The sequence below is a fragment of the Venturia canescens genome, chromosome 10, assembly GCF_019457755.1.
Source record: "Venturia canescens isolate UGA chromosome 10, ASM1945775v1, whole genome shotgun sequence".
Lineage (NCBI taxonomy): Eukaryota > Metazoa > Arthropoda > Insecta > Hymenoptera > Ichneumonidae > Venturia > Venturia canescens.
This window is the reverse complement of record NC_057430.1, coordinates 2861933-2876542: the sequence shown is the minus strand read 5'-3', so window position 1 is coordinate 2876542 and position 14610 is coordinate 2861933. Positions and strand designations below refer to the sequence as shown.

The following is a 14610-nucleotide window of genomic DNA, read 5'->3' as shown; positions in this document are numbered from 1 at the left end:
TAGTTTTCGAGATATTAGAGATTAAAAATGAGTCATTTTGTACGCGATACCTATACTTAACACGTCACTGGATAACACTTTATTTACATCTAGTTTCGAAGACATCAACTGATGAACTGTGTTAATTTTACGTGACGCGTAACGGGCGCATGACCAGCCACGACAACGTGGCAATAGTGTACGGTGGGCGAACTGATAGGCGCAATACAAAACAATATGAAAACTTTTATCTCAAATGTTCGACCACGTTTCTCGATTAAATTGCCATTTGAACCCTTTTTAACTTTTCTTCCGAGAGGCAGAGTGTACAAGCTTTGACAAAACCGTGTAGCCGAGAGCACCGTATGTTCATTGGACTTCATTGTACGCCGCGGCTCAAACTTTAAGTTCGTACGTGTAAGTGCAGCGCTACCTTAATACTTGGCGTCGAGCAGCTACCGCATCTTTTGATATGCTCTCTGGATATCTGCATAAATTGGAATTTGAAAAAACTTGTTTTATATTGGTTCATTTTCAGAAGCCGGGTATCACTAAATGAAGACTATAAGTATCAATCTGTTTACCAGAAACGAAGACTACTTGGGCGACTTATTACTGATTATTAGTCAAACATCATTTAGAGAATTCAAAACCAGCTTCGATAGCTTAGACTGCTGTAACTCTATATTACCTTCGAGAAGATGAAATTGAAAGACAGAGCACTCCAAAGTAGACAAATTTCTAAACAATAGCAATGTGCTTGGACGCATAAAGTGATTCGTATTGTTTCGATAAATAGTATGCCTATGTAATTATCGAATCACTCCTTTTTACATTATGACGGCAAGAACGTAAATATGCTACAAAAATAAGCTAATTTTTTTCTCGGTAACGATTGAGTATAGCACAAACTATCTAGGAACAAGAATATCTTAGAATTGGTTAAAGAATACCCTCAAATTTTTGAAGAAAAAAAAAATTGGCAATTTTAATTTTTTTGATATTTTGGAAAACCAAAAATCATCTCAAAAATTTTTAAAAAATTTGAGGATATTCTTTGATCAATTCTAAGATATTTTTGTACTTACATAATTTGTGCTAAGCTCAATAGTTTCCGAGTAAAAAATTAGCTTATGTTTTTGTAGAATATTTACATTTTCGCCGCCATATTGTAAAAAGGAATGGTTCAATAATTACATAAAAATTCCCTGTTGAACATCAACTATTGCGAACACCCCTGATCATGATTACAGTATGAATTCTTCGCGGTAACATTGTAAAAAAAATTCAAAAAAAGTTTTTTTTCAAAAATGTTCACGTTTTTCACGTTTCAATCGGCCATATTTTTTTTCCTTTATGTCTAATCGGATTTTTGTACCAATATTCTGAAAAAGCATAAAATTCTGCGTCGATATATGTGAAAATAAATTTTTTTCAACGCCAATAACATGAAAAATAATCACGTTGAAAGTTTGGTAAAAAATTGGGACGCTTGGACGTTAATGGAATATTGAATCCGCCCTATTGAATTTTGAAAAACCGATTCCAGATTCGAATTCAGCAGCCCCGAAAACCACTTTCGTCTAAATCAATCCATTTTTCGAATTTGCAGCTGCCATATTGGATCCGCTAATTTAAATTTTAAAAATCTGATGTCGAATTCAAATTCAGTGACCCCAAAAACCATGAGGTACTCACTTTTGTCGAAATCAAAGCATTTTTCACATTTGCGTCCGCCATATTGGATCCGCCCTTTTGAATTTTGAAAATCTGATGCCGAATTCGTAATCAGCGACCCCAAAAACCATGGTGTACCAAATTTCAATAGAATCGGTGCAGTAGAAATATATATATTTTTTTAAATGCCCCTATATGTGTCATGACACAAAAATGGCACGACTTTTTTTTGCCCTTATGTGTGTCACTCACAGTGAAGGGGTTGAGGCAGCGTTCCAAACTAAATCAGACGGTTATTACAAAATTTTCATGGTAATTATTTACAAGTGAGGCTCAACTTTGACACGACTCCATTTTTTTGTTTTAACCTCCAACACCATGAAAAAAATTTTAAAGTTATAATGTTGAATTACAGCAATTTGTGGCAGGAAGGGTTGCGATTGGAAGGCAAGGATTTGTATCTTTGAAATGCAATGGACATCTCTAAAGTTTGATGAAGCGATATGTATATTGAGTATATCCACGCCATGTTTGTGATTTGCATTATGAGTTGAAAAATACATGTTTGCAAGTCTACACTTGATCATTTTTGGATGGGATCAAATATTTTATCTGCGTATAACCATGGAGATATAAAAAATTAATCCATTTTGCTTGCTTTAACATGCACCATATGTCTTTTACTTTTTTTTTCTTGAAAGTGACATAATAACTTTCAAAAATGTAATTCAAGAAATTCTGAAATGTTTTTCTCTATAGAATCAAAGTTTGTATTTCTGGTATGCAGAGAGCACCTGTGAACTATGATATTTCTTTAAAGCGGCAGGAATGCCGATCATTTCATTTTTTGGTTTCGACTGTAGTGCGTATAGAGAAATTCATTACTAAAGTCATCAACTACTTACTCCTGGATAGGTCTGAAATTGCTGTCTTCTAAAGCCAATGCACCTATACATCAAACAATTTCGAGTTCTGTTTGCTTTTAAGTACGCTGTCTTTTTTACTTGTAGTTTTGGCATAATTAATTTAATGACTCTGTGGTAGAAAAATAAAGATGAATAAATCACAGCGGATACTTTCAAACTTTGAAAATCCTGCGTATTGACATGTGCGTCAAGTATAATCATTATTTCCTATTTCTGATCATGGAATATGGATATTTATTAAAATAAATAATAAAAATAATTCAAAATGCTACAAAAAGTCATCGATGGCTCATTTATGAATGGTATAAGAATTTATGGTTTCAGAATGCAATGCATATATTGAAAAATATGCAATTATGTTGGTCTTGACACGTTTTATACTTTTTCTTTCTCCGGTTTAACCTTGGTGACTACAGGCAGACTGAAAATGTTGTGCATCGACATATGTGCATCCACTTTGCATCTCTGAGTATGGTAATATGAACAGTGAAACCCTATGTGACACTCATGTAGTTCAAAACACGAATGCACGATGATTTATAAGAAGTTGTTCGATCTGTTCTCTCGAAACTTGCTTCAAATGAGCAATTCATTACTAAAGGTTATAAAAAAAAACCATTTCAAACGCAATGAATAAAAAAATGAATCTGTTAAATCATGGTAATGCGTGAAAAACGTTTGGTTCAAAGGAACAAAACGTGGTCAAATAAATGCAAAAGTGACGAGTACATCGGATGACGAGTGAAAAAAATTCAAAACATAATGGTATGTAAAAAAAATTACGAAACCAACTGTAAATAATTTCAACAAAACAATTAAGAAAAGCTTTCACAAATCATGAAAAAATATTATATTAAAAAAAATACAAATCTGTAATTATATTGTAAAGGAAAAAAAAAATTCAAATAGTACGTGAGAAATTCATTCTTACGGGAAGCACCCGGAACTTGAGAAAGTTCCAGTGAATCAAAAAAGTTACCATCTGAGTTATGTGCAGCACTACAATTTATGGCATCAATCGGAGGATAAGTATTTTATTAGTATATAATACATAATTTTTCACAATATGAAATTGTTCTGAGAAACGTTCAAATCCAAAAAAAAATCGCATCGAAGGTAAAAGTCATTTGTTACTCTATGGTGGCAGAGACTTACTTAGAAGAAAATCGATTCTTCTCAGACTTTCAGGATCCCCTGGTATTCACAATATTCGACGTCGATTTCGTATACGTATCGGTACAAATTATGTTTAAATATGTGCTAAAAGTACTTGTCCGGCCCATCACTTTTCATTCAAATTGCTCATTCAAATAAAAATCAAACTAGACGTTAATTTCTGCGTTATTTTTATGGAACTAGCATTAACGCCGGCGTTACACGCCCACTTGAATTTGGACATCATTCCACATATGCTCGACGGCAACTATCTCTTCGCAACAATTCATGGCATCGCGTAAACGAAACCATTGCAACGGATAGAGGCTTTACATTCCGATATATCGAAAATTTTTTTTTAAGAAAGGGTATATAGTAATACACTAGGGAATCACTTTTCATCGAATTTCAAGAAATGCCCGTGTCGCACTCATTTTTTAATTTTGATTTCAACAAAGTGCAATTATGTACGTGACCATAAAAAAACGAAATTGTACAGACGAATCTGCTCGAAAATTTATTGAATTGCGATTTATTATCAGCTGAATATCTTCAGTAATAGAATAGATTAGTTACTATAACGAATAAAATTCGTTTGAAGAAGAAAACGTGTAGTAAAAATTGCCGTCATTTCAATATAAACTGGGGAGTTAATTTGGAAGCCGGACAATGCTTATCGTGCGAAGGATACTTTTTCATAAATACGCAATAATATCTCTTGGATATTACAGAAAAATTTGTTTGCATTTTTTTATAATGAATGCAATTAAGTTAAAATCTCTTGGAGGTAATTTTTTAAATTCCCTCTGTTTCCCTCTGTACGCATAGATGTGATCCATCAGATCTAGAAGAGCCCTGATTTTTATTTGAATGAGCAATTTGAATGAAAAGTGATGGGCCGGACAAGTACTTTTAGCACATATTTAAACATAATTTGTACCGATACGTATACGAAATCGACGTCGAATATTGTGAATACCAGGGGATCCTGAAAGTCTGAGAAGAATCGATTTTCTTCTAAGTAAGTCTCTGCCACCATAGAGTAACAAATGACTTTTACCTTCGATGCTATTTTTTTTTGGATTTGAACGTTTCTCAGAACAATTTCATATTGTGAAAAATTATGTATTATATACTAATAAAATACTTATCCTCCGATTGATGCCATAAATTGTAGTGCTGCACATAACTCAGATGGTAACTTTTTTGATTCACTGGAACTTTCTCAAGTTCCGGGTGCTTCCCGTAAGAATGAATTTCTCACGTCCTATTTGAATTTTTTTTCCTTTACAATATAATTACAGATTTGTATTTTATTTAATATAATATTTTTTCATGATTTGTGAAAGCTTTTCTTAATTGTTTTGTTGAAATTATTTACAGTTGGTTTCGTAATTTTTTTTACATACCATTATGTTTTGAATTTTTTTCACTCGTCATCCGATGTACTCGTCACTTTTGCATTTATTTGACCACGTTTTGTTCCTTTGAACCAAACGTTTTTCACGCATTACCATGATTTAACAGATTCATTTTTTTATTCATTGCGTTTGAAATGGTTTTTTTTTATAACCTTTAGTAATGAATTGCTCATTTGAAGCAAGTTTCGAGAGAACAGATCGAACAACTTCTTATAAATCATCGTGCATTCGTGTTTTGAACTACATGAGTTTCACATAGGGTTTCACTGAGACTACTGTCCAGGTGACATCAAACATAAATGTACTTGTCTCCAATTTTTTAACAGCATTACTTAAGGTTTGATTTGACTACTTTTTGTGCACTGTGAACTTGAAAAAGTTTTACAGGATATTGGAAAATCAAATTCTTCATGTTAGGGCACAATATAGATGACATTCTGTTATTGTTATTTCATTTTTTGTTCGTACCAAGAAATGCACACTACATGTATGAGTAACATATATGTAGGGTTTATTCACTGAGACTACCGTTCAGATGTAATGATCATATTATCACCCATCAGAGTGTACTTGCGAAAAGACATTTATTGAAAAATTTTTTAATTAAAATTATTCCCTGTCTCATTGAAAGAGATATCAAAAAAAAGGAAACAAAAATTTTTTAATCAAATTACGACTAATTTATTTAAAAACTCAATAAATTAAAACGAATAATAAATTTCAATGTCGTTAAATAACGACAGGATTTCAATGACTAAGGCACTCGAATCTTTTTTCAAGATAACGCGATATTGATCGATTGGAGAAATTAAATCCAACATATATTTCACATAGTTTTTTCACAATTTTCTTGCGGCAAAGAAAAAAAACATAGACTTTTGAAATTTAAAGGGTTTATTCAATGGTATTTCAACTCGATGGTAGAATTTTTTAACTCCGATATCTCTGGTAGATTCGGTGTAAAGCTACTCCACAGGAACGTATATGTTTCTTCATAGTCTCCACGATTCCAGGGGATCGGTTTATCTGAAATCAAAAAACCAAGGAGCGTTTGGATTAGTAAAGCAGTGGTTATCACCTGAATTAAAATTATACAGAAATATTAAACATTGAAGGATTTTTCCGTTTAGAAAAACCTTATTTCAATTTTTCAAAATGTTGCATAGCTCAATAATCCTTCAATTTCGATATTTCTGTATGATTTTAGTTCAGGCAATAGCCCACTGCTTTACAAATCAAAACGCTCCTCGGTTTTTTGATCGCAGATAAACGGGACCCCCGGGAATCGTGGACACCATGGAGAAGCATATGGGATCCTGTGGATTAATTTTACACGGAATTAACTCGAGACATCAGAGTTAAAAAATTCTATCCTAAAGTTGAAATACCAATGAATAAACTCTTTAAATTTTAAGTCTGTGTTTTTTTCTCGTCGCAAAAAATTGAGGAAACCCCAAAAAATGCGGTTGCCATGGGGGGTGACCCCCTCAAGCCGAATCAGTTTTTTTGAAAGTAAAAATCGTTGTATTATGCATGCAAGTTGTTTTAGGTATTTTAATACCCACTAGGGTGGTAGTTATTTGGGATCAAATTTATTTTACCCTTTTCACCCCCTAAATTGGTTCGAAATACATAAAAAGTAATGCTGTAATTTTGTCAGATTTGTAGAACAATGCTCAACCCTCGACCATGGGGGTTGAAGTTTTCTGTTCATAATACATGGAATTTTTCTGCGTTTGTGGTCACGATTATACTGTGGGCCTCAATACATTTGGAAAATCTTGAAATTTCCATAAATTGTTTTACAAGCATGTTGCTACACGAAAAAAATTTTCAAAACTCCTACCCTTAAAATGTTGTATAGCATCACTATAAGAACCCATTAATGCGCAAAACGACAATTTTGGACACACAATTTCAAGTACGCAGTTTTAACTAAAGAACAAAATCTGATATAGGGGGTTTTTGAGAGTGCTCTTTCAGAATCTTGCATTTATTTTGTAAAATTAAATCAAAATCTTCATTATTTATTCGTTTTTAATTGAAAAGTCAAGATTTTCTAACATTTTTTTTTTTCAAAGCGATTTCCCTTACTGTTGCTGCTCTCAAATAACCATATTATCGCCAGCAAAGATGTTCTTAAGGTCTGACGAGTCCAGAACACTGGTTATAAACATTTTTTCTTACTCAGTTTTTGCATAATGGCGGCTTTTGCAAAACAGCATGATGAAAATCTGTATGATTTTTTTTCTCGAAAGTCTTGACATAACGAAGAAATGTTCCAGAACAAAAAGTATTGAGAATCTTCTAAAGAATACGTGTGATTTTTTTCAAAAATTTTCTAGCTATTTTTGTATTTTTCAATTTCGATAAATTTTTAAAATCTTTGAAAAGATTCACATTCTTTGGATGATTCTAAACAATTTTTGTTATATAATTTTTTTTTTTAAGTTGAAACTTTTTAAGAAGAAAATTATGAACCTATTTATTATTCGATGGAAAATAATTTTTTTTCAAAAAGTTTCAACTTTACAAAAAAATTATATAACAAAAATTGTTTAGAATCATCCGAAGAATGCGTGTGAATCTTTTCAGAACTTCAAAAATTTTACAAAATTAGTCGAAATTGAAAAATACAAAACTAGCTAGAAAATTTTTGAAAAAAATCAGGCGTATTCTTTAGATGATTCTCAACACTTTTTGTTCTGTTACATTTCTTTGTTGAGTCTTTCGAGAAAAATACTGGTTATAACCAATGTTCCGGAAAGGTCAGACATTGAAAACACTTTTGCTGGCCTTAATATGGTTATTTGAGTGCAGCAACAGTAACGGAAATCGATTTGAGGGAAAAAAACGTTCAAAATTTTTGACTTTCCAATTCAAAACGCAAAAATAATGAAGATTTTGATTTAATTTAAAAAAATAAACGCCAGGTTCTGAAAGAGCACCCTCAAAAACCCCCTATATCAGATTTTGGAGAATTTTTCTTTTGTTTTTCAGTCAAAACTGCGTACTTGAAATTGTGTGTCCAAAAATATCGTTTTGCGCATTAATGGGTTAGTATGATGATGCTATAGAACATTTTAAGGATAGGAGCTTTGAAAATTTTTTCCGCGTAGCAACATGCTTGTAAAATAATTTCTGAAAATTTCAAGATTTTCCAAACGTATTGAGGCCCACAGTAAAATCGTGACCACAGACGCAGAAAAATTCCATGTATTTTAAACGGAAAACTTCAACCCGCATGGTCGAGGGTTAAGCATTGTTTTAAAAGACCCCAAATAACGACTACCCTAATACACACATATACACACACGCGGACATATTTTATTTCGAACTTAAATTTTACTTTGTTGGAATTGAAGTGAAAACTCTCCGTGATTATCAATTTAGTCTTTTTGATGAAAAAATTTCCACCAATGCAAACTGAAAAAAATACTGATTGCCTCAGTTTCGATTTGCCAATAGAAATTTTGTAATCAAGCACTTTCGAATAGTCTGTTATACGTTTGATCATCCCTTCTCGATGAAAAAAAAAGTTCTCAAACTTCGCAATGAAAATTATTTAAAACGTTGAAAAAATATCAAATATATTACTCTTCTATAGCACCCGAAGACCTTACTTAAAAAAAATACAAATCTGTAATTATTTTGTAAAGTGAAAAACCTTAAATAAAACATGAGAAATTAAAATCGAAATATCGCGCTTGAAAACATTTTGAAAAACGATGCCCCATTTTTCTTATTTTCACTTAATTGCCCTAATTTAATAAGAATGAAAACGAGTTGTCCTGTAATATACAAGGGATATTATTGTGCATCGATAAATGGAAAAAATTTGACACAATAAATATGTTCAAGCTTTCAAAATAATAACTCTCCAGTTTGCATTCAATCACGGCAATTTTTACTTTTTACTTCTTCCAGCGAATCAATTCCATTCGGTGTAAGTACTAACCTATACTATTATTAAGAACATTGAACTAAAAATGCAACACATTTCAATACATTTTTAACCAGGTTCTGCCGTACAATTTCGTCTTTTTATGATTTTTATTTGAATGAATAGTGATGGGCCTGACAAGTACTTCTAACTCATACTTAAACATAATTTGTATCGATCCAATCGACGTCGAATATTGTGAATAATATCAGAAGCTCCTGAAAGTCTGAAAAGAATCGATTTTCTTATAAATCTCTGCCACCATAGAGTAACAAATGATTAGCATTCGTGTGATTTTTTTTTGGATTTAAAAGCTTCCTAGAACAATTCCATAATCTTGAAATTTGGAGTTAATCATAAATCACTTGTCCTCCGATTGCTATCATAAATTACGACGCTGAAGTTTCCAACGTTGGAGTCCAACGAAATGAACGAAAAAAACGTTTTTAATTCACCAGTTTTTTATTTCACGAATCGTTGGTGCAGCTTGAAAAACTACGAATCGCAAATTTGGCAGGAAACAAAATAGGAGAATTACTGAAATTATTGAAGAGTTTTTTTTCGATCATTTCGTTGGACTCCAACGTTGGAAACTTCAGCGTCATTCATAAATTTTAGTGCTGCACGTAACTCAAGTGGTAAATTTTTTCCATTTATTAGAAATACTTGGCTTCAAATTGATATCATTAATTTTATTGCTGTAAGTAACTTAGATGGATTTTTTTAAATTGATTTAGTTGTTAGAATAAAATAAGAAAAATGGAGCATCGTTTTTCAAAATGTTTTCAAGCGCGATATATCGATTTTAATTTCTCATGCTTTATTTGAAGTTTTTTCACTTTACTTTTTCACTTGGAAAAAATAATTACAGATTTGTATTTTTTTTAATGTAATGTTTTTTTTTCAAAATTTGTGAAATTTTTTCCAATTATTCCGTTGAAATTATTTGCAGTTGGCTTCATAATTTTTTTTATGAAATTTTTATCACATTTTTCGTGATATGATCAGGAAACACAGAAACATCAATGCACTTGTCCAAACCTTTTTTTCCCTAAGGGAATTTTGACGGTTTATATACACCCGGTGAAATCTTCGGATTGTAGGGATGTTTGGGTGGGTCCGCTACATCTTTGGAGGCTGTGCAGAATCGTTGGGTGGGTTCACAACGTTTTTGGATGTGTGTACGGAATTGTCGGACTCATAGAAATTGTTGGTTTGGTCCAGAACATCTTTGGATGTGTGTGCGAAATCGTTGGACACGTCTGAGTGGTTAGAATGACCTGGAACATCTTTGGATGCGTTTACGGAATCATTGGCCGAGTAGAAATGGACACACACACACACACACACACACACACACACACACACACACACACACACACACACACACACACACACACACACACACACACACACACACACATGCGCGCGCGAAGATGGAGATTCCACAAAGTATGCAATGACATTTTTAAAAAAAATTTAGTGTTGGGTCTTCTCCGCCGCCACAATATTGCATGTTTTATCATTACTAATTATCACGATGCAATATGACAAATTTTGAGCAATTTAAAGTGGAGCCCCAGTTATAAATAATTATCCTTTCGTTTCCAAATTGAAGACTTTTTAAGCCGAGGATTAGACTTCGTTATAAGAATTGAATATTCAGTTCCAAATGAGGACTCACAAAACTAACTGACTTGACATTTACTTATTGACGATTTTAAATACCTATTAACAATTCAAATGTATTGAAAATCACTGAAAATAAGTGAAGAATGAGTATACGGTGATAGAAATCGGTACTCGCAACGATTTAAAAAAAAAAAAATTTTTTAGACTTTGCAAAATCGAAATAAAAAATTACTACAGGGGACCCATGACCGGACCGATCTTAAAGATTGTTAAATGAATAGTAGCTTGAAATGGAACATTTTCAATCAGATGGAAAGATACACATCTGAAAAACAGTATTAAATATTTTAAAGTTAAAAATCTTAATCAAAAACACTTCGACAATTTTTTTCTGTTAAGGTCATTAAGAACGCAATTTTGAAAAAAAAAGTCTCAATTTCGATCATTATGGAGGAATTTATGAATAAAAAATATAAAAAAAAGTAATTTTGCAGAAACTTTTTTTTTTTTGCGGAACTCAAAAATAAACATTTTTCAAGCTATCGGATACGACGTGAAACGCCCCTTATGAACATTAAAATGCAACTAACGGTAACTACCAAAAGTAATGTTCACAATCTGACCAAGAAGCTATATTAACCTTTAGATGCCTGGGATTTCAGAGTTGAAATCGTCCTCGAAAAGTGCCCAAAGTAGTGTCTGGTATCACGTATCAACTATATACAAAGTTTATATCACAGGGTGAGCCGATGTATATCGGTTTTCTGATCCTCTAGAGGTTTATTTTCTTTGACAGCAAGTATATATCGATATAGAGTACTCAGTTTGGAGGAATGCTAAATAAAATGCTAACGCAAAAGTCAAGTTCACGCGTTCCAAACCAATGAATTCTTTACCATTTCCGCTGCGAATAACATTCCCCGCAGTTAAAGTATTGTATCAACATGATTATTTTGAAGTCAAAAGGTCAGAGATTCCAGGGTAGAAGTTATTCATTTGACACGCTTTTGTGAATGCGGGACTAATCCATGGTGCTTCTATACTCCTCTGGCTTAGTACAAGCCTGGCTCCAGCAGGGGTTCCGTGGTTTTAAGTGCTCGTGACATATACATATAGAGTATGTTACCTTCACGGATACGAACAAACTTTCGAGATATTCGTATTACCGCTTTTGAAAGCGTGAGCACTGCGAAAGACGTTGGCCGTCTAAATCAGGATGTTAAAAGTTCCCAGCATAGTGAAGTTGACGGTCCACAGCGACATAGGAAAAGCATATCGACCTGGACAGCGCGAAAAATGGAGGGTGATGAGATATCTTGCTGAAGAATCTGGGTCTACTATATATCAAGCGAGAAATGCATTTATATATTGAATCTTCCAAAAATCGTGTTCATTCTGTAGATAATATAATCCAATTGCGCTAATCTGATAAAGATAATTCGATTCTTTTTTTTTCAAACGCTATCAAAGCGATTCATCACCTTATGAGAATTTCTAGGAATACACAGTTGTCTCTTGATTAACTTGTTGTCGAATACTGTAATATTATATATCATAATTAAACTGAAATTAATATAGTAATTGAACAGAAAATTATTTTATAAAATTATCAACTCTTAGACGAACAAAAAGATTTACTCAAGAATTCAAACGAAAATATTCAATCCTGGTGTTGATGTTAAAAAATAAAGAGATGATTATTCGTTCCAACGCTCCAACAAAGTTAAAGCTGACAAAAAACGCTCCTTTGCTTCTCCGCGATTTCATATCTCGATGGTGAAAAAATCATGCAACCACTTTTTCAAACGCCCTGTATATGAAGCATTGGCTCTTTTTTGTTTTCCTCCCAAGTTTGTTTCAATTCATCTCACCCACCCTTACTACGACCACATCAGACTCTCAATAATTGAACGAGGATGATCATGGTTGATGACAAGAAACTCACCTTCTATCTATATTTTGTGAGAAGTGCGGAGAATAACTGACATGAGAGGAAGAGAAAGAGACACAGAGCGAGGGAAAATTGAGAGATTTTAACTGACAGAATTTGTCAAAAAAGTCAGTAGCAACGCCTCATGACGTTTCGTGACTCGCACTCACAGAAGATTTCCAGTGAAGTTCTTCCGTCGCTTTTGCCACATCGCCGGTCAGAGAGAACAAACTATACCTGTCTTTCTCTTTCTATCTGTCAATCAGATAAAACTTGTATCTTTTTCTTGTTTTAGTGTCAGGCAAATACAAGTCACTTGATTTTTCATAACTTTCTTGTAATAATCGAGCCTGAGATATGATCTCTTTATATGCCTATTTTTGTTCTATCAATCGTCTTTCTTTCGTCTTCATTTTCTTCTTCTCCACTTTTCTCACCACGGAATAACGTTCATCTCCAACAAATTTACCTGTAGTATAGCGTCATGTGACAAGGGTTTATCCAGTCGTTTGGATTTTAATCTGACAATATTGCAATTTGCAACAGCCTTCAAGGAACCAACGCGAGACGCCGCAGTTCTTTAAAAAACTATGCAAGTGAATTAACGAAATTAAAATGATCTCGTAGAAGCATTGCAAACGAATTAAAAACTTTCTCGAGCGTCCATATTATTGGATGGTTTGATATGAACTGGCGTCATCTCGACGAAGAGTTAAGATTTTATATTGCGAACACGCTAAGGCGGAATAAGATGAATATCGGGAAGCTATTGCCACAACCTTTTGGAAGTATAGGTTTTTTTTATACTTTACATAAAATTTTAATCCCATCTAGTATCACATATTTTCGTGTCGGGATATCAGGCCACCGAACTTTGTGTGCTCTGGAATTATACTTTTTAAGGTTGAGCCTGCGCAAAACGATATATTCTTTGAATATATTATGACCTAGATAAAATAATAATAACCATAAATAAAATAATAATAATAAAATAGCAAAAATCTAATCTAATGGAAAAATTAATGGATGTTTTTTTACTTAATTTTGCAGGTTTCGAACAATCTGAAACAACGAGTTCTCAAAATACTGGAAGTAGCCTTGACTGCCTCAATATGATAGTCCAAAGTATAAGCGGCTCTACTTCGAATGAGAGCCATTACTAGCCGCTGGTTGGACCTATCGATCACCAACCACGAAGAAAAATACGGAGACATAATTTTAACACGCATAGTTTTAATAATTTAAGAAAAAGGAAGAAAAGAGAAACAGAGGGAGAGAGACAGACAGAAAGAAAAAGAGATGGCAAAAGTATGGATTGAATAAATCAATATGTACGCAAATTGAAATCATATCCGTGTATAAAGCACGTGTATTTTATGTAATTGCTCAAAAAAAAAATGTATTGTAAATACTTATTACACGGAACAACAAGTGACAATATCGATAATAAATAATGGGGGCGAAGTATGTTTGAAACGGTACATTATTCATCATCTCTCGCGGATCATGTTAGTTAATCCAAACTTAGATATCATAAATCTAGTCCTTCACCATTCATTCATCCCAATATATACAGAAATATGAACGTGAATCCTCGTTTTAGAACGTACGTTTTCGGTGCTATTAATGTATTTTCAAGAGCGTGTTTTTCAAATAAAAAGTAATATGGAATAGTGTAAAAGAGTACCGCCAATCTTGAAAAAAGGATTAAATTCAAACTGAATACTTTTTTATTACTTTTTTTACGCTTTACAATTTAGATCTCATACATTTTTCACCTATCGTTCATGGTTATTGAGATATCGTACGATCTATAGCACGTTGCAAAGCTGACCGCAGCGTCGCTCGACACTGCATTAACCCATCGCAAAACAACAATTTTGGACATGCAATTTCAAGTACACAGTTTTAACTGCTAAGGAACAAAAAAAAATTTTTCAAAATCTT

The 14610-nt window shown here is 33.0% G+C and overlaps 1 protein-coding gene across 7 annotated transcripts in view; it reads left to right on the top strand.

Annotated features, from left to right (window-relative positions):
• nau (nautilus) overlaps positions 1-14139 on the top strand; it is a 222938-nt gene extending 208799 nt beyond the window's left edge. For all 7 annotated transcript variants that reach the window (XM_043430489.1, XM_043430487.1, XM_043430485.1 and 4 more), the window contains one exon: positions 13714-14139. In XM_043430489.1, the coding sequence (XP_043286424.1) occupies positions 13714-13826 (113 nt within the window). In that variant the 3' untranslated portion in view covers positions 13827-14139. The remainder of the gene's footprint in view (positions 1-13713) is intronic.
• The last annotated feature ends 471 nt before the right edge of the window (positions 14140-14610 follow it).